Source organism: Anguilla anguilla, chromosome 6 (assembly GCF_013347855.1).
Source record: "Anguilla anguilla isolate fAngAng1 chromosome 6, fAngAng1.pri, whole genome shotgun sequence".
NCBI classification, from domain to species: domain Eukaryota; kingdom Metazoa; phylum Chordata; class Actinopteri; order Anguilliformes; family Anguillidae; genus Anguilla; species Anguilla anguilla.
In genome coordinates this window covers 4,402,256-4,429,216 of record NC_049206.1, presented here as the reverse complement: position 1 = coordinate 4,429,216, position 26,961 = coordinate 4,402,256, and the positions used below count along the sequence as shown (strand labels likewise).

The 26,961-nt window shown below is 49.3% G+C and overlaps 2 protein-coding genes across 8 annotated transcripts; both read right to left on the bottom strand.

Annotated features, from left to right (window-relative positions):
• Positions 1-691: 691 nt before the first annotated feature.
• LOC118230791 (mesoderm induction early response protein 2-like) lies at positions 692-14,536 on the bottom strand. 3 transcript variants are annotated; one of them, XR_004765922.1, is made up of 13 exons: positions 14,452-14,535; positions 11,509-11,657; positions 10,566-10,691; positions 9,963-10,083; positions 8,800-8,894; positions 8,390-8,459; positions 7,287-7,438; positions 6,984-7,065; positions 5,672-5,766; positions 5,150-5,280; positions 4,223-4,350; positions 3,311-3,443; positions 2,887-3,005 (listed from the first exon to the last, which is right to left on the bottom strand). XR_004765922.1 is itself a non-coding variant. In XM_035424106.1 (12 exons), exons 2-12 carry the CDS (start codon positions 11,647-11,649, stop codon positions 2,605-2,607), a joined length of 1,542 nt encoding a protein of 513 aa, XP_035279997.1. In that variant the 5' UTR covers positions 11,650-11,657; positions 14,452-14,536; the 3' UTR covers positions 692-2,604. The 3 variants fall into 3 exon arrangements, 2 of the variants coding, with proteins under 2 accessions (XP_035279997.1, XP_035279998.1); XM_035424106.1 differs by lacking the exon at positions 3,311-3,443 and having other exon boundaries at positions 692-3,005; positions 14,452-14,536; XM_035424107.1 differs by lacking the exons at positions 3,311-3,443; positions 14,452-14,535 and adding an exon at positions 14,146-14,419 and having other exon boundaries at positions 692-3,005.
• A 1,160-nt stretch (positions 14,537-15,696) lies between these two features.
• On the bottom strand, positions 15,697-24,851 carry theg (theg spermatid protein). 5 transcript variants are annotated; one of them, XM_035424108.1, is made up of 8 exons: positions 24,672-24,851; positions 24,453-24,512; positions 23,983-24,057; positions 23,599-23,660; positions 22,667-22,733; positions 20,869-20,995; positions 18,538-18,697; positions 15,697-17,311 (listed from the first exon to the last, which is right to left on the bottom strand). In XM_035424108.1, the coding sequence occupies exons 1-8, from the start codon at positions 24,812-24,814 to the stop codon at positions 17,070-17,072; spliced, it is 936 nt and encodes a 311-aa protein (XP_035279999.1). In that variant the 5' UTR covers positions 24,815-24,851; the 3' UTR covers positions 15,697-17,069. The 5 variants fall into 5 exon arrangements, with proteins under 5 accessions (XP_035279999.1, XP_035280000.1, XP_035280002.1 ...); XM_035424109.1 differs by lacking the exon at positions 24,453-24,512; XM_035424111.1 differs by lacking the exon at positions 24,672-24,851 and having other exon boundaries at positions 23,983-24,129; positions 24,453-24,654.
• Positions 24,852-26,961: the final 2,110 nt, after the last annotated feature.

The following is a 26,961-nucleotide window of genomic DNA, read 5'->3' as shown; positions in this document are numbered from 1 at the left end:
TATTATTAGTATTGCCCCAAGGCATAAAAAGAAGCATTTGTTTCTTGGTTCTCAGCGTGTCCGTTGAACAGTTCTTCTGCAACAACAGAGGAGACCGAAAAGTTAAGTGTTCTCATTTTTTGAGAACTGAGAACCACAGGATTATAGCTGCAGATCGTATAGCTGAGATGTCAAGCATTTCAAATTTTCAAGCACTATACTGCAGCGTTGTTTTGTGCGTCGTCCATGCGCAGTTTCTTCCGATGAAACTTTAACTGTGTTAACTTTTAATCTGATGCGCGGTGGAGAAGACAAAGAGCGTTCCTATGCTAGCAGCTGTGTTTCTGGATAATGGCAACTGAAATCCCATAATTCTCAGTTTAGCTACGAGACTAGGAAAGTCAACGTGTGTGTGTGTGTGTGTGTGGTCAGTGTGGGTGGGTGTGGGGGTGGGTGGGGGGGAGGGAGGGAGGGAGGTGCAATGAAGGGAGGTGTACACTGCCAAAAATGCTGGAAAAGCTCAGAGACGGAACGTTCTCATAAACATTAATCTAAAGGTTAATCAGAGTTCAGCTTGTCTCAGCTTACATTACATTGCATTACATTACGGTAGTGCACACAGAGGGGTGAAGGCCTGGATCCATCTTCGGCAGAAATTAGACAAGCCCATATTTAGCGAGGAGAAAGAAAGAAGAAAAAAAACGCATCAAAATGTCGTCAAAAGTTTTTATTCTCAAATGAATAAAGCTGCATTGATGCGTATTAGTTTGGTGTGTACTGAGTGTGTGTGGGTGCGCTGTATGTTTGTACATGTACTGTGTACTAGTGGACGGCAATCGTTAATTGGCTCAATGTGCTACTTTCAGTGTTGCTTAATCAGTTCTTTAAAAAAATTTTTTTTTTTTACAAAATATAAAATAACATTGTTGTTACTAATATGAATAATAATCCTAATAATAAACCATCAGCGGAAGCAGTACAATACAAAGAGCTGAAAAACGTGTAAATAAAGGTCAGTTCTCCCCCCTCAGTGTCAATCTCAGAAACACGGTCTTTGAAAATAGCGTAAACAAAAGTAGAAAATACGTCTGTATCTTAAAATGTTTGGGAAAGAAAAAAAAACAAGAGAAATAATAATAATAATAATAATAATAATAATAATAATAAATAAGATATCCCATCATCAAGGGGGACTGCAGGACGACTTTATGCAGACATAGTCCGGGACAAACGAACAACCTTCCCACAGACTAACCAGAGAGCTCCAGAGAAGGGAATCTCTACTCGTGTCAAATACAGCAACGCCGCCATCTAGCGGCAGAAAGAAATGTTGCATTGTTTTCAGTTTTTTTTCCCGTTTTTACAGCATCTGTTTTCAACGGACGGCATTGACGGCACAGTTTTGTCCTCCTTGAACACTCTTTGGATTCTCTTGGTCTGGGAACGATACAACACCACCCATTTAACACTCAGCAACCCCCGCCCTCTTGGCCACATTACAACCCCACCCCAGGAAAAAAATAATAAAATTTAGGCTCTTCCTCTGAACATCTTTGCAGGGGCCCAGCCCAGCTCTGTATTTGTACCTGAGAAACTGAGTATTCAGTGAATGAGCTAGCATGGGGGGGGGGGGGGGTGTAAATAAATGAACAAAAGCAAAATAAAAATCTTGGCACCTCAAACGGGACCTTCAACACTTTGAGCCTCACCAGACAGTTCTGCAAGACTCTTCTGTCAGGCTCCACGTTTTCAAGAAGAAACTGCATGTTTTGATGAAAGGGCTTTTGATTGGGCGGGGTACGGGTGGGGGCGGAGTCAGGGATAGGTCATAACTTGCTGGTGCTGGGGGGGGAGTCGGAAGGGGGAACAGGGCCGAAATTTCCTCAGTGTCACCGATGCTGGTACTGTCCACCATGTCACGCCGCCCACTGTAATCCAATAGAATGAGGTAATGGCTGCTCAGGTGAGAGGAGAGCTGAACTCACACAGTAAAACTTCAGCAGGACGGAGGTGGGAGGAGACCACCCAGAGCAGACTGGGTCATGTGATCTCAAGAGGCCAGTGATGTCATAAGAGGAGGAAGAAACCCTTCTGGGGAGGGGGTGGTCGAAACGGTTTCCGATTCTTCCAGTCCAGGGTACCAAGGTACAGCTCAGTCCAGCTCTTATGCACTCCAGCATGTTTGTACATAATGGTTCTGGGTTCTGGTGCTAGCAGAGGTCAAAGGTCAGAGGGACTTCTGTTCTGTCAATTACAGGCTTGGGAAAAAAAGACCTGTTTGTGCCAAATAAAATAACAAAGAAAAATCACAAACACGCTGGTTTTGACAAACCTCCACTGCCCCCATCCCAACAACAGCCCAGTGATCTCCCATGATACTGGCACTTTCCCCCCCACTTTCATAGATTTCTATTCGCTGAGCAACCCCCCAATGGGACAGGCCATTGTTCTTTCCAGTGTTCTGGAACCCCCTTGTGTTCATGGAGAGGGGCCCCAAAAGTTTCGGACGGGTCCATAAATTGCACGTATGGGGGCGTGCGTGAACTTCACCCCTGCAGCACCGAAGCACCTCCGGCTGTCCCACTGTGGACATCACCCTTCCCCCTCACCCTCCCCCCCCCCACGTCACTGTGTGAGAGAGCGGGGGTGCTGGACCGGAGGGGGGCAGAGGAAGCCTCCGATGGGCCCAAACACTGAGGGCGAGGCGGTGGGCGGGGCCTCCGTCGGCAGGGCGACCGTCGGCAGGGCAAAGGGGCCGTCCGTGCCGAAGGGCCCCAGCTGCAGCTGGTAGAACCCAGGGCCCAAAAGCTCGGGGGGCGGGGCATGGGCACCGGCCCCCAGCGAGGAGAGAGGGGGAGGGGGGGAGGAGGCGGGACGGCCGGCTGGGATGGGACAGTCCGCAGTGGGGTCCTGGGGGTCCCCGTGCTGACAGAGGGGAAGCTGGGGCTCTCTGGGCGTGGCCAAACCAGGGGGTACCCCCCCACAGCCCCGCTCCGACACCCCCACACTGAACCCTGAGTCTGCTTCTGCAACGCCACCGGGGGGGGGGGGGGGGGGGAGATAGAAAGTCAGAAAGAGAAAAATAGGAACAACAGAAAGGGGGAAAGAAAGAGAGTTTTAATTAAAACTGAGGGCAAGAGGTCTAATTCCAATTTTCCATATTATTATCGACAACACACCGGCTGTTCTTCCCTCATCCTGCACCTACAAGACTACAAAAATATTGCTTCAAAATACTACAAATCCCAGCATGATAAACAGAGTCTATGGGTGTGTCTCTAAAGCCAGCAGGTGTAGGCGAGGGTGACTCTCTCCCCCATGTTTTTTTTACCTGTGGGGGGCTGCTGTGTTTTGGGGGGTTCTGAGGGGGGAGGGGGGGGTTCAAGGCTTTAAGTGAAAGCGGGTCGTTCGTTTTCGTCGAGGCCGACCCTGCAGGAGGGTGGAGAAGGTTCCCCCTTCCTCTTCTGCAGACGAAAACCACCGGAAAGACAAATGCCCCAACGGACAGATGGACAGACACACAGAGGACACACAAAAAAAAAAAAAAGATGGGTAATGAAAAAACAAAACACGCGAGAAGCAGGAACAATGCAAAAGTAAAACAGTCAATGAAACACAAGATTAAAAAAAAAAAAGACACAGTAACTTAAAATGAACATCCACAAAACCATAGGAGTGAGAGAACCGAAATAAATGATTAACAGAAACGCGCTGTGAACGAGGGATGGGTGAAGTTGGGACACGGCTGCGTTTCCGGCTGAGATTGGGAACAAAATCGATCCCTGAATAAACGACGCTGATGTTTCACTGCTGCTACTCAAGCCAGTGACCAGAAAGGCGTTCCTGAACTCTGACCCTAAAAAGCGACGACTGGTTTACAGCCAATAGAACCAGGAGCGGTGGTTCAACGGTGCAATCAACGGCCTTATTGAATAAGTGCTGACGAACACAAACAGCAAACCCTTTACCCCCCCCCCCCCCCCCCCCGTGGTCCAGGACTGTGAACTGAAACTGCTCAGCTAAACACAATACTAAACTCAGCACTGAAAAGTGAGATGGGGTGGGGGGGAGGAGGGCTAGAATTCAGAACCTGCTGGTTAAGTGTAAAGTTTTGGTTCTATGTACCTGGCTTGAATGAGATGGGGGGGGGGGGGGGCTAGAACTCAGAACCTGCTGGTTAAGTGTAAAGTTTTGGTTCTATGTACCTGGCTTGAATGAGGGGGTGTGGGGGGGGGGGGGGTACCTGGCTTTTCCAGGTCCAGCTCGTGGCCCTCAGGAGGGGAGGGGGGTCCGAGCTGGGGGGGGGCCCCGGGGCCCTGGGGGGGGCTGTGGGAGCGGCTGCTCCCCTCGCCGTCCTGCTCCCCGTCCTCCCTGCAAAGACACCAGAGTCAGGGGGGGGTCCCCAAAAAATCCACCGTAAAAATGCACCGAGTGTCGGGAGGTGCCACAAATACGCACTGAATTCCTCTGAGCATCAGAGGGGTTCCCCCAAAAAATCTCACACACCGGGACCACAGAGAGCACCTCTACACCCGTATATAATCCCAGAGCAGGGTAGCAAAGACTCACAATAACCCGAGCTCCAGAGCTACATGATGTCATGGCAACCAGGGGAGCTCACCATGGCCACAGGGAGTAAACCGAGGACAGGGGAAGACACCCCAAAATGCCACGTAAAAAATCCCCCTTCCCTCTCGCTCCCCCTCCTTTCCCTCCCCCCTGTCTCTCTCACCCTTCCCTCTCTCCTCTCCTCCCTCCCCCTCTCCTCTCCTCCCTTCCCTCTCGCTCCCCCTCCTTTCCCTCCCCCCTTTCTCTTTCACCCTTCCCTCTCGCTCCGCCTCATTTCCCTCCTCCCTGTCTCTCTCACCCTTCCCTCTCTCCTCTCCTCTCCTCCCTCCCCCTCTCCTCTCCTCCCTCCCTCTCTCCTCTCCTCCTCCCTCCCTCCCTCCCTCTCTCCTCTCCTCCTCCCTCCCTCTCTCCCCTCCTCCCTCCCTCCCCCTCTCCTCCTCCCTCCCCCTCTCCCCTCTCCCTCCCTCCCTCTCCCCTCTCCTCTCCTCCTCCCCTCCCTCCCCCTCTCCTCTCCTCCCTCCCTCTCCCCCCTCTCCCCTCCTCCCCTCTCCCCCCTCCCTCCTCTCCTCTCCTCCTCCTGCAGGAGGTGCGTGTAGCTCACATGTTCCCGGACTGCAGGCTGTATTTCTTGCGGCCCAGCCTGGTGGTCTGCAGGGTGAAGTAGTCGTGCCGGTCCGACTTCTTCCAGGCGTAGTAGTACTCCACACACTCCCCCACCGAGCGTGTGCGCACCTGGGACAAGGGGGGGGGGGGGGGGGGGAGCGAGTTTCAGGCGCTTGCTGTGGTTCCCTCCTAGCTTGACTCAACACCACTCTCTGACCTAGCCTATGCTTCCTGCGTGAACTAGACTTAATGCGTTCATGGCTATGGATAACTGTAACATAATGGGTATTGTACCTTATCGGACCTGTGTATTTTAGTTGTTTAGATGACCTTCGGTATGCACTTACTGTACGTCGCTTTGGATAAAAGCGTCTACCAAGTAAATGTAATGTAATGTAATGTAATGCAATGCAATGTGATGTAATGTAATGTAATGTAATGGTCTGTCGTTGATGAGATGAGACTCCAGCGCAGGTGGCAGGTGGCAGGTGGCAGGTAGCTGCTGCAGCAGCACGCTCACCTTGTTGGCCTGGATGAGGTGGAAGTTCTTCCCGTGGACCCGGTACCCGTGCTCAAAGTTCCTACACTCCTCCTCACTCCACGCGCACAGCTCCTCTACAGAGAGAGAGAGAGAGAGAGAGAGGGAGGGAGGGACGGAGAGCGGGGAGAGAGAGGAACGGAGAGAGAGGGAGAGAGGGGGAGAGAAAGAGAGAGAGGGGGGGTGGAGAGAGAGGGAGGGAAGGAGAGAGAGAAAGGGAGGGAGAGAGAGAGAGAGAAAGAGGGATGAAAGAGAGAAAGAGAAGTGGGGTTGGGGGAGAGGAAGAGGGGGGAGAAGGGAGAGAGGAAAAGAGAGGGAGGGAGAGCAGGAAGAGAGAGGGAGAGAGATAGAGAGAGGGACAGAGAGCAGGGGGAGAAACAGAGGGGGGAGAGACAGAGGGAGTGAGGGGGAGAGAGGGGGGTGAGGGACACAGAGAGAGAGGGGGGAGAGAGAGAGGGAGGGAGAGGGACAGAGAGACAGAAAGAGAGAGAGAGAGCTGTTAGACAGGAGGAAGGGAACAGCGCTACACAGGAAACAGGTGCATCTCCCTCACTCCGCCAGCAGTGTGTGTGTGTGTGTGTGTGTGTGTGTGTGAGAATGTGTTCCAGTGGACGTGCCTTACAATGTGTACGCTGTGCTTGTTTTACAACGTGAAAACTAGACGCTTAGCTTCGCATCGTTGTTGTCGATCGTTTTTAACAGCTGGCTGTGACTCTGAGATGGCAAAAACACATTCACCAGTAGCAGCTTTCCTGTGGGAAACACTGCATTGTTTTCTACTGCGCTGAATGCTGTTGCTGGATAGTTATTCCAGCGACCGGCGCTCCACGGAGTTCGGGCTTAGACTCCGGCTACAGCACATCGGGCTGGTTCGGGTCTTACAGTAATGACGCCAGGCCCAGGCCTCATTTTGAGCCCCACGCAGAGCTCAAGCGTACGTGTATTACGCAATGCGCAACGGAGCGCATGCGCTACATTGCTCAGGCTACGCTACATTGCGCGTGCTATGCTACATCGCGCACACTACGCTACATTACATTGTGCACACTATGCTACATTGCGCGCTACGCTACATTGCATTGCGCACACTACGCTACATCGAGCACACTATGCTACATTGCCCAAACTACGCTACATTACATTGCGCACACTACGCTACATCGCGCATGCTACGCTACATTGAGAACACTACGCTACATCGCGCGTGCTACATTACATTGCGAACGCTACGCTAAATCGCCAACACTATGCTACATCGCGCACGCGCGCGCTACGTCGGTCACGCGGGCCTCACCTCGGAACACCTTGACGTTGAAGTGCAGCCTCCTCAGCGCCTCGTCCATGTTGAAGCTGCACTTGACCAGCTCGTACAGCGCCTGCAGGGGCCAGAGGAGTCACGCACGGCAAAATTACAAACGGGGGGGGGGGGGAGATTCATCCATCGCATTGCACTGGTGAAAGTGAACCTGGCAACCCAACGCAATCTGACTGCATCGTAATTACAGAAGGGGAGACCCATGATGCATCACGTGCACGCCGAGTTCCCCGGGAGAAAGCGAACCAATCAGAAACAGCCTGTGCCGGAGTGACCTTTCACCTGTTCACTGTCCCGGACAATGTCCCCGGAAGTGGGGTTCTCGCTCGCCCCGTCCTCGCCGCCCCACCCCTGGGCCCGCAACAGGAAGTCCTCCACCACCTCCCCCGGCAGCACCCCCGGGGCCCACAGGAGCTGGTCCTCATTCTCATAGGCTGAGGGGGAGAAAGGGGCGGGGCAGGAGGCGGGGCAGTAATGTTACACAGGAAGACCTGAATGACTGACTGTCCGACGTGATAGAAGAGGGAAGGACTGATATAGGAGGACAAAACAGATGAAGACAGGGAGACAGACAGACAGGAGGACAGGGAGACAGAGGGGAGGACAGTGAGAGACAGATGGGAGGACAGAGAGACAGACAGACGGGAGGACAGACAGACAGACAGACGGGAGGACACAGAGACAGACAGACAGACAGAAGGACAGACAGAGAGACACACAGACGGGAGGACAGAGAGACAGACGGGAGGACAGACAGACATACAGACGGGAGGACAGAGACAGACAGACAGACAGACGGGAGGACAGAGAGACAGACGGGAGGACAGACAGACAGACAGACAGACAGACGGGAGGACAGAGAGACAGACAGAAGGACAGGGAGACAGAGTGGAAGACAGGGAGACAGAGGGGAGGACAGTGAGAGACAGATGGGAGGACAGAGAGACAGATGGGAGGACAGACAGACAGACAGGCGGGAGGACAGAGAGACAGACGGGAGGACAGGGAGACAGCCAGACAGACAGATGGAAGGACAGAGAGACAGACGGGAGGACAGGGAGACAGACAGATGGGAGGACAGACAGACATACAGATGGGAGGATAGACAGACAGACAGACAGACAGACGGGAGGACAGAGAGACAGATGGGAGGACAGAGAGACAGACGGGAGGACAGACAGACAGACAGACGGGAGGACAGAGAGACAGACGGGAGGACAGACAGACAGACAAGAGGACAGGCAGAGAGACAGACAGACAGACGGGAGGACAGACAGACAGACAGGAGGACAGAGAGACAGACAGACAGACAGACAGACAGACAGACAGAGAGACAGAGAGACAGACAGACAGACAGACAGGAGGACAGGGGCAGAGGAGCTCACCTCTCTCCTGGCAGGCGTAGGGGCTCAGAGGGGGGATTAGGGCCTGGTACTGAGGGCCCACCATGATGTCCTGAAACAGGAATACACACCATACACTCTCAGCTACTGAGAAACACACACACACACACACACACACACACACACCATACACACTCAGCTACTGAGAAACACACACACACACACACACACCATACACACTCAGCTACTGAGAAACACACACACACACACACACTCAGCTACTGAGAAACACACACACACACACACACTCAGCTACTGAGAAACACACACACACACACACACACTCACACACACACACACACACACACACACACACACACACACACACACACACTGAGCCCGATTTGCTCGCAGGAGAACAGCCGTACCGGGCTGACCTTTGACCCTCTCACCTTGCGGCCCTCGCTGGACGGAGTGGAGCTGGCCTCCGAGTCGTCGTCCGACGAGCCGCCAGAGCTGTCCCTGCCCTCGCCCACCTGGACATGCGCTGGAAGACACCGCCGCAACTGTGACTCACCTGTGACTCACCTGTGACTCACTGTGACTCATCTGGTCTACCTGCTGCCCCTAGCCCCCCCACCCACACCCACGGCTACCGCTAACCACAGGCAGCCCAACCTGGCAACCCCATCTCCAGGAGGCCAAGAGGAGCATTTTAGCAACACTTCCCGGGGGGTTTGGAACGTTTCAGGAGAGCTCAGTTTAGGAGGGCTCCTCCGTTATTGTCCATCTTTCACAAGGTCTCCGCAAACACACACGCGGGCTGGGGTTTGCCCTCAACTCTGACAAAAACTGAGAGGCAGGATTATTTCCTTCCTTCGCGAGCACAGTCAGCCATCAGCAGAAGCAACTGACGGTTTTTTGCACGGAAAAAAATTTCTGCAGGATTCTTACACTGTTTGCAGAACAGAGAGAGTGGGTGTGAGTCATAATTCTGAGAAAAGTCCCAGAAAAGTGTGTGTGTGTGTGTGTGTGTGCGCATTCTGGTAGTCCCGGATTGTCCGTAACCACAGTCAAAGCTGGAAGAACATTTGGGAGCAAAACGGCACCGAAATTCACGGGAAGAGGCCGCTAGTGTCAAAGGGGATGATGAGCACAGCCAGGGATCGTTACTCATCTCCATTCCCACAATGCTCCACAATCAAAGAGCCAACTGCCACTCAGAACCTTTAAACAAACAACGTTCCGCTGGCGGAATTTCAGCTTTTAGTTCATGCGGCCTGAAGGGCAGTCGGGACTTTCCGGGTCGCGGACGAGGGAGCGCGGCTCCTCGGTCTCTATCGGACGCCGAGCCTTCGGTAAAAACCACAAACAAGCTTCCAAAGGGAGCCGGATCATTCATGAACTTATAAAAAAATGTAGCAAAAATACGAATTAAGAAATGACTGGGCTAATTTTTAAAAAATTAAGGACAGAGGTTGGTATGAAATACAGAAACAGACACTGCCCACCTTCGCCCACCCCTGTTCTGAAGCACCGTACTCGCCCTGAAAGCCCTTCTCCAGACAGGAAGTGATGTCACAGGAAGTGGGCGGGTTTCCTGCGTGAAGCTCACCTCGGAGGTGGAGGCGAAAGAGGTCGGAGGCGTGGGAGGTGACGGAAGGCGTGAGGTCATCGGGCGGCGACTGCGTCTCCTCGTCCTCCTCCCCGGAGAGCAGGTCCTTCGCAATTTGGTCCTGCGAGACGCAGTCCAAAAACCCACCAATCAGATCGTCGCATTTAGGCAGCTGACCCTGGCACGTCGGCTACATTAACCACCAATTCACCACTGACTTCAACACCCATGATTCCCCCCTGCAAACTATGCACCGCCTGCTGCTTTAAGCCAAGGGTGAAGATTAAAGTTATTTAACATCATTTATTAATGTTTTAATAAATTACAGATATGAATCAGAAGAGAAAATACAAAAGGACCCAAAACGGCTCATCTGGTCAGTGAAACAGCCCCTGAGTCTCACTAAGAACAGACAATGTGTCTTCAAGCCTGCTGGGGTAAGTAGACGTTTATAAATGGGTCATCGGCAGGTAAGTTTGGGGAACCTCCCCTCCTCCTCGCCCTCCCCCTCCCCCTCCCCTCGTCTAAGGCCCCAAACCTACACCAGCAGTGCGGACAGGTGAGTTTAAGGCGCGTGCGCTGACGGCAGCGTGCGGGCCTCACCTTGTCCAAGGTCATGCCTGGCAGGTGTGCTGGAAGCTCCGTGGGCTCGCTGGCGTTCCCCGAAATTCGGTCCGACACCTCGTACCCGTACAGCGCCAGCAGCTCTTCCAGTGGCATCTCATCCGTCTGCAGGCGGGACGGGGCGGGGGGCAGGGCGGGGAAGAGAGGACTTCAGCGGGGAACTTGAATTTGACACCCTTGCCATCGCATCACGGAAAGCAGCCCTCCTCTGCTCGAGGCACAAACTCAGACCACCATTTTGGATAGTGAGGGGCAGGAGAGTGAAGATAGGTAGGCCTTCCTTTTTTCTTTTTTTTGCGACCGTGTGTATCAGTGGACAGGTGCATTTACCATCTTTAACCCTTTAAGGTGTGCGATCGCAAAAATATGCAATTAGAATGTTCTTAACGGAACATTCTAATGCTGATGTAACAATCACTGCTGGCAACTGAAAGCAATGGAGTTCTAGAACACTGGCTTAGAATTCTGGAAAAAAAACATTCCAGAAAAACACCTATTCCGCAAAGGGTTAAAGTTAGCCTCTAAATAAATATCAGGCAAATGTGTCTGCTCAAGTTAGCGAGTGTATACTCATGGATCCCCTGCTTTGCCTTATGTGTTTGCTATTTCGGGGTTCAGGCCTGGTGTTTGCTCTTTCTGCTCTGTCTCTTTCCTTTGCTACTCTGTAAAGTGTCTCTGTGACTGTTCTCTGTAATGAAACTGAACTGAATTGAATTGAATGACCTGAACAGTACACAATGTGTGCAAGAGCAGAGCAGACCGACCGTTGCAGTGCACTTAAGAGTTCAAAATGATGATTACACTTGGGATTTAAAGACTTTTAAAAAAACTTTTTTTTTGGGGTAGCCCGAGGCGCCCTATGGTCCCGTCCAGAGTGCCCCATCACCCAGGGGAGTAAGAGGGTAAAACGTTGTAGGCCCACCCGCGTGGCTGACAGGCTCCTCTCCAGGTCCTCTAGGGTCCTGGCCCGCTGTGGAGATCCATCCTCCTCCCCCTGCAGCCCATAACCGCCACAGCCCCCCCGTGTCTCCGCTAGAGCAAAGCTGCGTTCTCCTGAGCCCATTGGACCAGCTGGGGGGGGGGGGGGGGGGGGGGGGGGGGAGAGAAAGAAAGATAGAAAGAAGGAAAGAAAGGATGAATGATAGACAGGCAGATCATTTTCAACAGTCATGTTAAAAGAAAGAGATTGTGTCAGTGTCGACTATAGCCAGCAGGGTTGTATCTGAGTGTTCATTTGCCGGGACAATCACGTCTCGTCGTACAAGAGCGACCCCCCACTGGTCGATCGAGGCGCTCACGGCATCCCCAACATCGAGCAGCAAACGCGTGGTCCTCCTCCGACTCGGGTGTGTGATACTGCCCATGACCAATAGGCCGCAGTGTGACAGGAAGCAGCGGGTGATGTCATGTGACATCGGAGGAGGGCACCTGCTCGTCTACACTCTCCCGAAATCGATGAGCGGTGTTTGGAAATTACAAATTGGCGGAAAATAAAACAAGACCAGGTCAAAACCTAGGCTGGACCTCTCCGGCTGACCAATGGTGTAACTTCATAACTCGGCCGACCAATGGTGTAACTTCATCACTCAGTCACTCACTCGGTCACAGACATTCACGTTGGTAGGGCTGGTCCCGCTGTTGCGGTCCAGCCAAAAATGGGTAGGGAGGGGGCATTTTAGAAACAAATGAATTTGTTCTCTGAGCAGCACTTCTGGCAAGAAGTGGATGAGAATGTCTGACAACATTCTGAGGCGATGCTGATTATTTTCTTCCCTCGATCACTTAAAACTAGAAATACCGCCTCGCGGTTGTATGCCTCCCCCAACCAGTAGCCAGTGCTCTGTTGACCTTTGACCGTTTGGATATAAAATGTTGTCACTTCATCATTTTTATCCTATTAGACATTTGTGTGAAACTTTGTCATAATTAGCATATGAATTCTTGAGTTATGGCCAAAAACTTGTTTTGTGAGGTCACAGTGACCTTCACCTTTGACCACCAAAATCTAATCAGTTCATCCTTGAGTCCAAGTGGACGTTCGTGCCAAATTTGAAGACATTCCCTCAAGGCGTTCCTGAGATACCGCATTCACGCGAATCGGGAAGGACGGACGGACGGACGGAAGGACGGACAACCCGAAAACACAATGCCTCCGGCCATGGCTGTGCCGTCACGGAGGCATAAAAACTATAAATACAAGGTGCGGTGCAGGAATGTGGACCTGCAGTACCACCACATGGCGGTTCGAGCCACTCCAAGGTCTTACTAGAAGAAGATTATAGTGCAATGAATGGAATCCACCCCACCGGCCTCCCGTGAAGCTGTGGATCTGTATCTCGTAAGACCTGGAATGGCTCAGACTGCTACGTGCTAGGAGTTAATTTTACACACTTATGATGGCGTCACTTCCTGTATCAGAGGCTGATAGTGTGCAGACTATCACTTTATCATAGGCCACAGTGTTAAGATCAATCAAAATCATTTTGATTAACGTAACGTATTTCCAGACAATGATCAAAGTTCGAAACAGCTGATATTCACAGGTGAGAATTCACCAGGGGGGTGCTACACATTGGTGGTGGGTGAGGTGAGTTCTCACTCATCACTGTAAAGCACTTTGAGTGTTCGGAAAAGTGCTATATAAATGCAATGATTCATTCTTTCATTCATTCAAAATGCAATTAAACACATTCCGTCTTCCAAGTGGGACTCCAAATGCGTGACCAAAAAAAAAGACTAGGACTGAAAATGTATACTTGAATACATTTTGGCAAAGATGGTTGAGAACATGTACAATTCAAGAATGTGAAATATATTGCTCAGGTTGTAGTAAACATAACCAGAAATACCTTCGAGGAACTTTTAACGTGACTAGAGGGCTGGAAACATTCGAGGAAAAAATTAAAAACTTTATTGGTAGTCAGAAAATAGAAAAAATCAATCTTGCACATAAAAAATTCAGACGAGGAAATAAAGATGCAAACCAGAGTACAATTACACAGCCGCCAACATGATTATCTGCGACGCAACAGAACTTCATTGCAAAGTATTTGACATCAAAGGCATTCTATAACAAGAAGGAACCATATGGTTTACAAACTAACTATACAACTAGCAAAACTTTTGCTTCTGCAATTAAACATTCATATTAAATGGGCTACCCCATATAATATCAATCATAAGGACTACTACTGCGTAAACAACCGAACTAACCGATCCAATTTACCATTTAACTAACACTTGTAAAGAAGTCTGAAACATCCACACCTTTTTTTCAAAAGTGGAGTGAGACGAAATTTTTATCACGAGCAAGAAGGCACGTTTAGTAGTTGTGTTAGCTCAGGCCACCTGAAATATTAGCCAGGTTGCTTTCCAAAACGCCGGGTGCTGAACGCCAACAAGTTATTCTTTCTCTCACAATTTCGAAAATGGTCTTAACATTCCTAAAAATGACACTTAGACAGGAGGGATGCTGACATTGCCTGACATCGTTAGCCGGACGCGGACTAAAATAAGTTTACAAACAATTCAGCCATCACGCATGCTCATCGGGCCACACCTGGGACACTATTCAGCACCGACGCCGCATCGGTCTCCTATGCTTTCATATGGAGCACTATCTGGCAGCCCGAGAATGGTTCGTGAAGAACGAGAGGCTCCAGACTGCGAATTTATCGGAGGCAGTGCCCCCGGGTTTTCTTCCTCCGATATCAACGCTACGGCCGCACACGCCCTGCTGAAGCGGACTGATACGACAGTCGAAAATACAATCGACACCCTGTTGCGCCTCAAGTTCCCGAAACGGCTCGCTGTTACAAAAATAATTCGGCGTTTCTATTCTTCCTCTACGCTTTCGCTTACTTACCTCCGCCATTCCGATCCTACGTAGAGTGAGGGGAGTTGCCCGGATGTTCTAGAGGTCTAGCATTTGAGTCGCCTGGTTTATTGGTGCAGCGCGTTACAGCTAAGAGGATAATGATATGTGATGTATAAAGGGGAACGGTATGTGTATTGTAAAATACAAAACAAACAAACAAAAGAAAAACAGGCTCAGTTTGTTCACGAACGCATGGATGATAAAACAGAAAGGATATCCTACATTATGTCCGAGAGTAGAAGTTTGAAGGTGTCATTCTTGTTTGCGTTTTAGAAAAAAAAAACGCCATTCCATGAATTTTTTCACTTTACATTTTTCATTTCGGTTCAAAAATCCTTTAAAATGAGTTATTCATATGAACCGGTTTCACTTATGACAACCACTTATTTGACATTAACAACATCAACGCCAACTTCAACAGCGTAAATTAAATTATATTAATAGCCTGTGTACACCTTGAGTTATGCTTTTCAAACATTAAAATGTTCTGTGCCAAAATGCAATGCAATTAACCGATTGGATTTCAATGAATGTCGTACTTTCTCCGTCACAGCTGCAACTTGTAACTTAAAATGTGGGCTGTAGGTCAGACAAGAGTAAGACTGTAATTAAACCCCTGCGCTTGAATAATTTGACACCACACCCAATTCCCTGACAAGGCTTACAATAATCAGTCGTATGCTCCAATAAAAAAAGTTTAATATAAAATCAAACATCACTCAGGAGGTTGCAATGTCTAGAAAGAGACGTTTGAATGGGTTAAAGCGGCCATTCACCAGTGTGTCTGTGTTGGAGAAATAAAATGCGGCGAAAACGTTTTAATTTTTCAGAGACAGAGTATACCTGCAAATCCAAATCCATGAAATTCAGCTTGCTCGTTGTCTCGGCCTGTAAAGGGTCTGACAAATTTTAAACAAGGAGCATTAGGTCGTAACGGTCCAGTCAGACACTTTGTTCAGTTTGAGGGTAACTTTTTTACGTGAACAGCTTAAAAAAATATATATGTTATAGAACATTATATAACATACACAACTCAGGCAAATAGAGGGGCTCAAAGACATTAAAAGGAGAGGAACTCTAAATTAAAGACCACAAAACCGACGTTAAACCATGAAGACCGTTGATGACAGGAAGTGATGTCACAGGTGCACAGCTTTGGATCAACTGTTAAAAGTGGCAACTTTACCATCAGCCTCTCAAAAACCAAGATATAATCTGAAAAGCATAGCCATGGCAGTTTTAAGAATGATTTTATTTAACTTAACAGGTATTAACATCCAGTTATACAATGGGGGAATATTTGTGCAAGTCTTAAATGTATTACAAATTACAGTATACACACACAGTGCATTTTTCCCCTGTTGTTTTAAAGCATGGTTTCAGGGTCATGTCAGATACAATGCCCAGAACCAGACAGGCAACATGGGCTCACACACTAAAACCAAGTTGTTTACTGTGGCAAGTTGTTTATGTCACAAAATGTTTGTACGTTCATCTTTTGTGTTTGTCTCGCTACTCTCACACCAGGGATGAAATAGGTCTACAGTGCTGTTATTCCACAGACACCAGCAGAGAAGCGGGATGTGATACTGAATCCTGGAATATGTTTTTGGTTATTAAATCAAAATGAATTAAAATGTGGATCACCCAGCATTACCTGTAAAATTCCTTTTTTTTTTACGGTCTTTACGTCAATTGTAATAAAACAAACAACAAAGAAACATCTTTTCAAAAGCAACTCTTTTCAAGCAATGATTTTATGTTACCTCCTTGTTCACATTTCATATTTCATATATAGCTGTATATTTCCAAATGCACAAAGGTAACACAATGGTGTTGCAGTAACCTGAGAATCACAGGTGAGTGATCACTACAAAAAATGTGGGTTAGTTCATCAGCATAAATAAGCAGTTTAAAGGTACGTTCTCAGCCTTGTCTGTTCGTAGATTGTGAGGCACCGTTGATGTGGAGCTGATGAAGGGATAGCTTCTTCATGACATCTGCATTTTACTGGGTGTAAGACAACTCCTTTTTCAAAGAAATATTAGCTGATTCACCAACGAGGTGGCGAAAGGTTTGGTTATTTAGCTATAAAGATGCAACTGGACACATCCCTGAATGATCGTTAAAAAAAAAAAAGGATATTTGGGAGGAGAGCCTGGCAGGACATTGGGGAGGAGGAGTTCCCTGGACGTTATTGGAAGGCGATGTGGAAGAACATTTGGTAGGAAATATTGTCTGGATGTTTGGGGGGAAACGTTTCAGGGATGTTCGGGAGTGAATGTTGCTAGACCACGGCTGCCCAACCCTGTCCCTGGACATCTACCAATCGGTAGGTTGGTTCACTCCAGCCCTAGCAAAGCACACCTCACTCAACAGCTAGAGATCTCACTGAGCTGCTAATCAGTAGAATCAGGTCTGTGCCAAAATTAAGGTTGGAGTGAAAATCCTACAGGATGAAAGATCTCCAGGAGCAGGGCTGGGCAGCGCCGTTCTAGACGTTTAGGTGATGCTGGAGGGATCCTTTGGAGAACACGTTTTTGAGGACACTCAGTAGGGGGCGCTAGAGAGAAGAGCGCTGCCCTGTCCCTCCCGCTTGGCCACGCCTACTTCTGCCAGCGTTTCCGCGGTAATGGCTCGCTGAGCTCCAGGATCCTGGGCGTGGCGCTGGCTCGGCAGGCGGCCGGCCGGACGGTGAAGGGGTCGTACCCCTTCTCCTGCACCTGGCGCAGTTTGGGCTGGGCCAGGACCCGCACCCTGTCGCTGGCCACCGCCTCCCGCGCCGGGCCCAGGACGGGCCAGGACACCGGCCGGCCCTGCAGGTACTGAGGGTGAGTGAGCTTGGGCACTGAGGGGGGAGAGAGAGAGAGAGGGGGGGGGGGAGGGTGAGGGGGAGGGGGGGGAGAGAGGGAGTGGAGAGGGAGGGGGGGAGAGGAAGAGGGGGAGAGAGGCGGAGGGGGGAGAGGAAGAGAGTGAGGGGGGAGGGGGAGGAGATAGAGAGAGGGGGTGGAGAGAGGGGGGACAGAGAGAGGGGAAGAAAGTGAGGGGAGGGGGGAGGGGGAGGGGATAGAGAGAGGGGGGTGGAGAGGGGGAGACAGAGAGAGAGAGAGAGAGAGAGAGAAGGGGGACAGAGAGAGAGGAAGAGTGAGAGGAGAAAGAGGAGAAGGGGGGAAAAGAGCCAGGATTTTGAGAAATAGAGAGAGAGAGAGAGATGATTTGTTTATGTTACTGTTATAACTAAACATATTATAAAACAGTATAAACACTGTTAGTTATTATAGTTGTATCATTTATTGATAAACTCTGTGTGCTCAGAGGCATTAAAAATGCAAGTCTGCATACAGAAAGCACACAGACACAGAGACACAGAGAGCACAGAGAGCATAGAGACACAGAGAGCACAGAGACACAGAGAGCACAGAGACACAGAGAGCACAGAGAGCATAGAGACACAGAGAGCACAGAGAGCATAGAGACACAGAGACACAGAGAGCACAGAGACACAGAGAGCACAGAGAGCATAGCCGGCTGGTCACATTTTTTTTCCCAAAAACAATTACCCTCGACTGTGTTCACGTTCACTTTCTCACTTCCTCCAGCCGAAACAGGCGAGCCATTACACCCGGCTCTTTTACGGCTCGGGGCGTGACTCACCGGGGGCGGGGGGGGGATGGGGGGGTGGGTTCAGGTGCGGATTGTGACTCCCAGGCCCCAGGTAAATGGGGGGGGGGGGCAGGGTTATGGTTTGGGACAGTGACTCACAGACCCCGGGTAAGCGAGGAGGGCAGGTTCAGGGTTTGGGACAGTGGCTCACAGACCCCGGGTAAGCGAGGGGGGCAGGTTCAGGGTTTGGGACAGTGACTCACAGACCCTGGGTAAGCGAGGGGGGCAGGTTTATGGTTTGGGACAGTGACTCACAGACCCCGGGTAAGCGAGGGGGGCAGGTTCAGGGTTTGGGACAGTGACTCACAGACCCCGGGTAAGCGAGGGGAGCAGGTTTAGGGTTTGGGACAGTGATTCACAGACCCCGGGTAAGCGAGGGGGGCAGGTTCAGGGTTTGGGACAGTGACTCACCGGCGAGGTGGTGAATTCGGGTGGACGGGGTTCGCGTCCTCAGGCCGGAGAGGGACGGCCGGGCGTCGCCCAGCAGCAGCGAAGGGGGCCTGGTCTTCCTGGGGCACGCCAGCTCACACACCCGGGAGCTGGGCACTGTAGAGCAGGCAGACGGCTTCGGCTGCAGAGGGGTCACAGAGGGGTAATGGAGTGGTCACGTGGGAGTGATAGAGGGGTGATAGAGCAGTGATAGAGGGGTAATGGAGTGGTCATGTGGGAGTGATAGAGGGGTAATAGAGCAGTGATAGAGGGGTAATGGAGTGGTCATGTGGGAGTGATAGAGGGGTAATAGAGCAGTGATAGAGGGGTAATGGAGTGGTCACGTGGGAGTGATAGAGGGGTAATAGAGCAGTGATAGAGGGGTAATAGAGTGGTCACATGGGAGTGATAGAGGGGTGGTAGAGGGGTGAGAGAGTGGTCATTTGGGAGTGATAGATGGGTGACAGGGGTGACAGAGTGGTCACATAAAAGTTATAGAGGGGTAATAGAGTGGTCACATGGGAGAGATAGAGGGGTAATGGAGTGGTCACGTGGGAGTGATAGAGGGGTGATAGAGCAGTGATAGAGGGGTAATGGAGTGGTCACGTGGGAGTGATAGAGGGGTAATAGAGCAGTGATAGAGGGGTAATAGAGTGGTCACGTGGGAGTGATAGAGGGGTAATAGAGCAGTGATAGAGGGGTAATGGAGTGGTCACGTGGGAGTGATAGAGGGGTGATAGAGCAGTGATAGAGGGGTAATGGAGTGGTCACGTGGGAGTGATAGAGGGGTGATAGAGCAGTGATAGAGGGGTAATAGAGTGGTCACATGGGAGTGATAGAGGGGTAATAGAGCAGTGATAGAGGGGTAATAGAGTGGTCACGTGGGAGTGATAGAGGGGTGACAGGGGTGACAGAGTGGTCACATAAAAGTTATAGAGGGGTAATAGAGTGGTCACATGGGAGAGATAGAGGGGTAACAGAGTGGTCACATGGGAGTGATACAGAAGTTATAGAGGGGTGACAGAAGGATGACGTAGGGTTAAAACAGCATAGAAGAAATTAGTGACTCCTGAAACTGTCAGATTGTGTTTGCAAAGAAGAAGAAAAAGTTCAATAAAAAAGTAAATACCAGGATTTAATCAAAACTTGCCCTTAAGTTTTGTTTTTGAACTGAAAAATCTGCACATGGAACATGTTTGTTATTCAACGCTAAGGACAGATATTGTTTTAATTCAGGCCAATTTTCACTGCCTCTGTTGTCCTGTAGCTCATCAGATACCAGTGGTATTTATAAGACATGCAATCCATTTAATCAAAATCTAAAGCAAGTTCATTTTTCTTTCTACAACTTACCAGAAACTGAAAAAAAGCCTCCTTATTCATTTCTGGACATTGGAGGAATACGAACTATTAGTGCTTACAAATATTCTTTTGCGTTATTTATTCAAAAATCTTCATACAAACCTGGCAGGGGTCCCGAAATACACTCTGCACATTTTACTGCTTCTCTCTCTGTTTCTTTCAACGAGAGTTTTTTTTTTAATGAGGCAGCACAGGATTTTCATAACAAAAAGCACCTGTCCTCCTTTTAAGAGGTCGCTAACTTAGCACAGGTCCATTGCCTTACACAGGAAATGGCTGCAGGCAGAGCAGAGTGGGCAACTCTGTATCTAAGAAGGCAGTTTCGTCTGAGGCGGTGTTGCCTTGTGAAAGGACTGGCCATTATCCACACCACGGAAAAGAAAAACTTTAAATACCAGGGAGGCGTGCGGGGGTGGCAGTGCAGACAGACAGACTATATCAAATGCTGCTTTTCTCTAAGCACAGCACCCAGCCTGAGTGGCGTGGTGAGGGTTTGAATCCAGAGCGCGGAGCAGGTCGATGCGCCAGACCAGGGCTGGCGTTTCAGCTGTCAGTACCCTGGCCCCCCGGCGGCCATTTTAACAGAGAGGAGAAGAGAAAAAAAACAAAAGAAACCTGCGAATCTGCTGGCGACGCGTCGCTGGAACGAGAGCGAAACAGAAAGAGGAAGCGAGGCGGGCGTGGGAGACCCGCTGAGCGTGATCGCCAAAAAAAAAAAAAAGAAAAAAAAGAAAAAAGAAGAGGCCCAGCTCGTCAGCCAGATCAGAGAGGAGGGAGAGGAGAACTGGGTTTCACAGTCGTTCAAAAGGTGACTCTTAGAAAACGAAAGTGCGATCGAAGATACGAGACAAAGACACAGAACCCACGGCCAAGCAGGAGAGTAAGGGAGACAAGGAAAGGAGAAGTGGCCACCGGGTCCACAGCGTGGAGGAGGGAGGGTGCATTACTCACTTTGGCCAGCAGGGGGCGGCCGGGCTGCCAGCCCTGGACGGGAAGGCGGGGCTGAGCCAGGGAACAGACTCTCTCTGATGGGGCACCTCTGAGTGCTGCAGCGGTCACCTCCCATACGGGGGGCCTCCTGAGAAAGGACCAAGCAGGAGGGAGAGAGGGAGGGACAGATAGAGGGAAGGACAGATAGAGGGAGGAGAGTGAGAGGGAGTGAGAGGGAGGGACAGAGAGGGAAGGACAGATAGAGGGAGGAGAGTGAGAGGGAGTGAGAGGGAGGGAGAGGGAGGGGGAGGGAGGGGGAGGGACCGAGCAGGGGGGAGAGAGAGAGGGAGAGGAGGAGGATAGTGAGAGGAAGAGAGGGAGGAGATAGAGGGGGGACAGGGAGAAGGAAGAGAGAGGGGTGAGGGGAGAGCAGGAGAGAGGACAGGGGGAGAGAAAGAGGGAGAGGGATGGGGAGAGAGTGAGAAGAGAGATGAGAGAGAGTGAGAGGGAGGGACAGAGAGAAGAAAGAGAGAGTGTTAGGATGGAGCAGGAGAGAGGAGGAGGATGCACAGAGAAAAAAAGAGGGAGAGGGAGAGAAGGAAGAGAGAGAGGAAAGAAGGAGTAGAGAGGGGGAGGAGAGAGTGAGAGGTAAGGACAGAGAGAAAGAGAGAAGAAGTAGATTAAAAGGTTAAAAGAGAGAAGGAGGAGGATGGAGAGGGAGAGAAAGAGGGAGAGGGAAAGAAGGATAAGAGAGACAAGAGAGGAGGGGTAGAGGGGGTAGAGAGAGGGGAAGGAGAGAGAGTGAGAGGAAGGGACGGAGAAAAGGACACAGAGGTTAGTAACATGCCAGAGATGAGGACATAGAGGGAGATAAAGGGGGAGAAGGGAGAGAGGGAAGGAGCGGAGAGGAAGACAGTGGGGATGAGAGAGGGAAAGAGAGATGGAGAGAGAAAGGGAGCAATAAAGGGAAAAGGGCAGAGGGGACAGTGATTGAAAGAAACGTTACTTCGGTAACCCATTTTAACAGTCTGCTAATAAAGCACCTTGAATTGAAAGAGGGATGGACAGAGGGATGGGGCAGAGAGAGAGAACGAGAGGCAGAAAGAAAGGGAGCAAAAGTGGAAGGGAGAGAGGAGAGGGGGGAGAAAGGGACAGCGGGGGAAGGAAAGATTGCAAGAGAGGAGGAGGATAAAAGAGATTTAAAGGGAGAAAGACAGAAAAATAAGGAGGAGAGACAAAGGGAGGGGGAACCAAGAGGATGGAGCGGGAGAGCGAGGGAGGAGAGACGGAAAAAAGAAGAAACAGTAACAGAGCTTGAAATGTGGTCACTTGTGCTTCCCGAAGTTCATTGGCTTAAATGCTTTTATGAAATTGATCTGAAGGCATATTTGTTTGTGCTGAACCGTATAATACACCAGGGTAATATTTATGTGATGTATCTGACAGCGATAAAGTTTACTGGACCAGGCAAAGAGAGAGAGAGAGAGAGAAAAAAAAGAGTGAGGTGAGAGAGAGAGATGGAGGGGAAGAGAGGAAGAGAAAGAGAGGAAGAGGAAGAGTGAGAGAGAGAGAGTGGGAGAAAGGAGCAGGTTACACTGTGACAGCAGGTAACAGCACAGGTACAGAGACACCTGTGTGTGCGGGGGGGGGGGGGTCAGAGGTGGGTCGGGGGGGGCATTTGAGACGAGAGTAAATGAGGGGCAGTGTAAGAAGAGAGTGAGGAAAGGAGAAAGACATGGGAATGACTGGGAACAGACAATCTCCCCCCCCCCCCCCCCCCCAACACAGCAACGTGACAAACGGGTGGCGAGCTCGTCACCTGTTGTCCTGAAATCCGGCTCGGGGGGGCTTGCCGTCACACAGCGCCAACCAGCGGGGCGTCAGCTCTACGCCCAAAACACAGATCACCAAAAAGAAAAAGGGGGCGTTAAAATCGTTTGTGTCACACAGACGCAGTTACACGACACTGTAGAGATAAGACACTCAGTTAACCCAATCAAGCACTGTAAAGAAACACTGGTGTGTAAAATGTTTCCGTTCCTGTCTGACCATGGTGACAGGAGCAACACAGAGCAGGAAAAACTTCCATCCCATCTATTCATGGGCGGAGTGTAGCACAGTGGGTAAGGAACTGGGCTTGTAACCGAAAGGTCGCAGGTTCGATTCCCGGATAAGGACACTGCCGTTGTACCCTTGAGCAAGGTACTTAACCGAAATTGATTCAGTATATATCCAGCTGTATAAATGGATACAATGTAAAAATGCTATGTAAAAGTTGTGTAAGTCGCTCTGGATAAGAGCGTCTGCTAAATGCCTGTAATGTAATGTATTCAAAAAAACTCCCATCCCATCTATTACTTAACCATGATTACACCCGCTCAGGGTTGCGGGGGTGGGGGGGTGCAGGAGCTGATCCCTGCATGCGGTGGTCAAGAGGTAGGAACACAACTTGGACAGGTTTCCAGACCATCACAGGGCACACACACGCACACACACACCATTCAATTGCACAGTCACACCTACGGGGCAATTTAGACTCTCCAATTAGCCTAACCTGCATGTCCTTGCATTGCGGAAGGAAACTGACATTGCATGTTCTCCCCATGTACAACTCCACACAGAAAGGCCCCGGCCGGGATTCAAACCCATGACTTTCTTGCCGTGAGGTCAGTGCTATCCTCTGCACCACCATGCCAGTGAAACCTTTTGTATTTATTTAATTGTTTGTTTGTTTATTTGTTTGTTTCGTACCGAAGGTGGTTGGGCCTCCTCTTCTTCTCCCGGGCAGTTCGTCCAGCCAGTACACCGACCGACTGCGAATAAAGCAAACGCAACAGAAAGATCTGCAAGCAGCTCACGCAGCTGTGACAAAAATGACTTCCACGAGTGTCACATGATATCATGCAGCGGACCACATACAAACAATAATGCGCACATGTAGATGTGTACATACACACATGCACATTCATGCATAAACAGATTATACAAGCTCTGCTTTTTTTATTTGCAACAAATAAAACATTAATTAAGTAGATATGAGAAAGTTAGGGCAAATTCCGTATTAATTATCTTTCTGCAAAATTTGGGAAGGGCACGCGTCAGACATTATTATGTGCTTGTTGTTTGCTACTGTACCGGTCGGGCCATTTCAGGTGGCTCGGTTTGGGCCTCGCGAGCTGTTCTATACGGGTGGCCATGGACTGACAGCCACTGCACGAGAACAGAGGACGTCACAATTCAGAACCCAGGGGTCGTTCAGCCATTCTAAATCCACAACTGCTCCTCAAAGTAAAAAGAAGGAAGAAGAAGAAGAAGTAAAATTATGTTGGCTATATAATGAGTAATTTAAGAAGACCTATGCTTCCGTAAACAATGCGTCTCGCCAAGGGCATAGTGATCAAAGCGATATCCACGTGATCACAGCCTGGTCCCGCATTCCATTGTTCGTTTTGAGAAAGTTTGTTACACCGTAACAGCGATGCAAACACCGCTCTGAAGTCCTGTATAAAATCATATAGTGCACGCTGTGCGTTGTAACATGAACGCGCCGTAAAGGGTGAGTTAGATTTACAACACTAGCAATGAAAAAGTCCGCTATCTCCTACCTGGCTGCCGCTCCTTGTGCAATTGCAAAGCTTAGCTTCCTCACGCAGATACCACGGTTACTTGGCAACAGCAGACGCGGTGACCAACATGTGAACGACAGCAGCTTTTAAGTTATTTCAATTTTAAGTTATTTGCTTATCGTTAAATATGTATACATAACTGGAACACTTCTTATTAGAACGGAGCAAGAAGAAACAGTTCATAACAGTTGTACATGCCTGTTCGTTACGTTTACATAGCTGGAAATGGAGAGAAGGCGGTCTTGGGAAAGTCGCCCTACGGTTGTGAGGGATTTAACGCCGTGTTGGTTTGAAAATGATACTTCACCAGTCCTATGACGTGTGCCTTTTGAAGGCAACATAATGATAGTTTAGAATGACACGACTAAGCATCTGTCTGACACCGTCAATCAAATGAGCCGACAGCGCTCGGTCGCGTTGTGACGTCATAGAAAGAACCATCACATTCACAACGTCAAATAGGTTAAACCTGCAATTATTTAAAAACACGATTAACACTTAAGCTGTGCAATATGAAACCGACGCTATCGTTTTTCAATTCTCAAACTCTTTGTAACCTCTTAATGGCATAGAATTTCTACTGAGTCGATCACCCTATTATGTATTCTTTATTATTGGCCTTAAAATGCTATTTGTTATGGTCTGTTATAATTGGGAAATCTGCAGTCGGGCGCATTAAAGACGCGTGATCCCGTTGGAGATTTTGCACACTTCACTGAAGAAAGAAGATAAACACACAGAACAATCATTGGCTTATCCTGGGGTCACGTGGGACTAAGGTCACGCTAAAGCCGTAGATCAGATTAAGGTTTGCTCAACAGACTCAACCAAACAGGATTAAAAAAAAAAATCATTATACATTTCCAGAAACTTTATTCAGTCTTATTAAAGTTTGCCAAATAATTATTTGACCAAGGTATGGCAGTGACTCACCTCACGTCAGCTGCTCAAACCATTGTTCCCATTGTCCCACAAATGATAGCAACACCAGCTGGCTACTTTCCCCTAGATTATCATTTTCATTCTTAGTTTCCTCGTTTTGCAGGAATGGCTTTTTCAAGTTGTTGGATGACAGTTTTCCTGTGTAATTTCAAATTCTACAGAAATGACATTTGGGCCCTGAGATATACTCTCGAGACACCAGTAAAATTCATTCAGATTGCAGGCCATTTTAAAATAGGTTTCTGTGTACAACAATATTCAACATTATTGTATTATTTTGTCTACGTTATGGTAAAGGAAACAACTTTTTGTTCAGGATTCTCAGAGAGGTGAAGGAATTTTTATCAAAACTCATCTGAAGTATTTATTTCGGTTGAGCATTTGAACCCCCGGTCTGCTCGCTGACACCCTCCGTCCGCAGAGACTTGCCTCCGCTCTGCTTCCCCGGGACAAACTGGACTTTGGGGTTTTGATAACTGGCCGGGTTTGGGCGACGTCTTGTTTTCGCAGCGTGACAGAGAGGGAGCCTTTGCGTCTGGCAAAATGAAGAATCCTTCGTCGGAAGAGAGGCGTGTTTGTCTGCTGGCGCGGCATGACTTGGGTGCCGCGCGCGATACCGTTGAAGCCTAAGGAATAGTTAAATAAATATAATCACTGTCTTAACGCCACCAGGAATTGTGTTCTGCAGAAACTGAAACATTCAGCAGATGAAGACTTTGGCCTCTTGGGGGCGCAAAGACAACTTTTAAGTTGTTTGTTATCATGAGTCCGTAGCGTTTGTGGGGTGGGTGGGGGGGGGGGGGGGTAATGGATGGTTGTACTCAAACGAGCGTGAAAAAACATACTTTTTTTTTTCTCGGAATACCGCCATTTCTTTCTGGTTGCCAGGAAGAATGAGGGAAGTGGGGGGAGGGGGCAAAGGGGGGGGGGGGGGGGGATTTCCAAGCAGTGTCCACGTAGAGTCCAGCTGTAGGGCTGAAAACCCCCTTGGAGTGAAGAATCCCTTATGGAAATGCTATATGCTTATATTATCAAGAGAATGTGACTCTTCATAAGTACATAATACATATTTGTAATATACACACACAATATCCACAAATATGCACTATCACATGTATTATATTTTGCAATGTATTGTACTATGTGAGACATTTACAGTATATACACGGAAGTGGCCACTTTTTTGGTACACCCATCTAGGTATACTTACTAGTACTAAAAGGACGCCCCTTTTGTCTTAATTTTGGGCATTTCTGTTAGCTGTTAGCTGAGTCTGCCAGTTTTCCTATGACTTCTCTCATTCACAAGGTGTTTTTTTTGCCCGAAGAACTGCTGCTCAAAATCGCTTAGATCACACATATAGCCCATTCTGATGTTTGAACAAAAGAACTACAAAAACTCTTCACATCTCTTTTTTTAAGGCACAGGCTATATGCTCTGACAAACAGGTGTACCTAATAAAGTGGTCATTGTGTATATTCCATATTTTTTCCATTTTGCCTTCGGGGGGAAAAAAATGACATACTATGTACTTAACATTCCACAA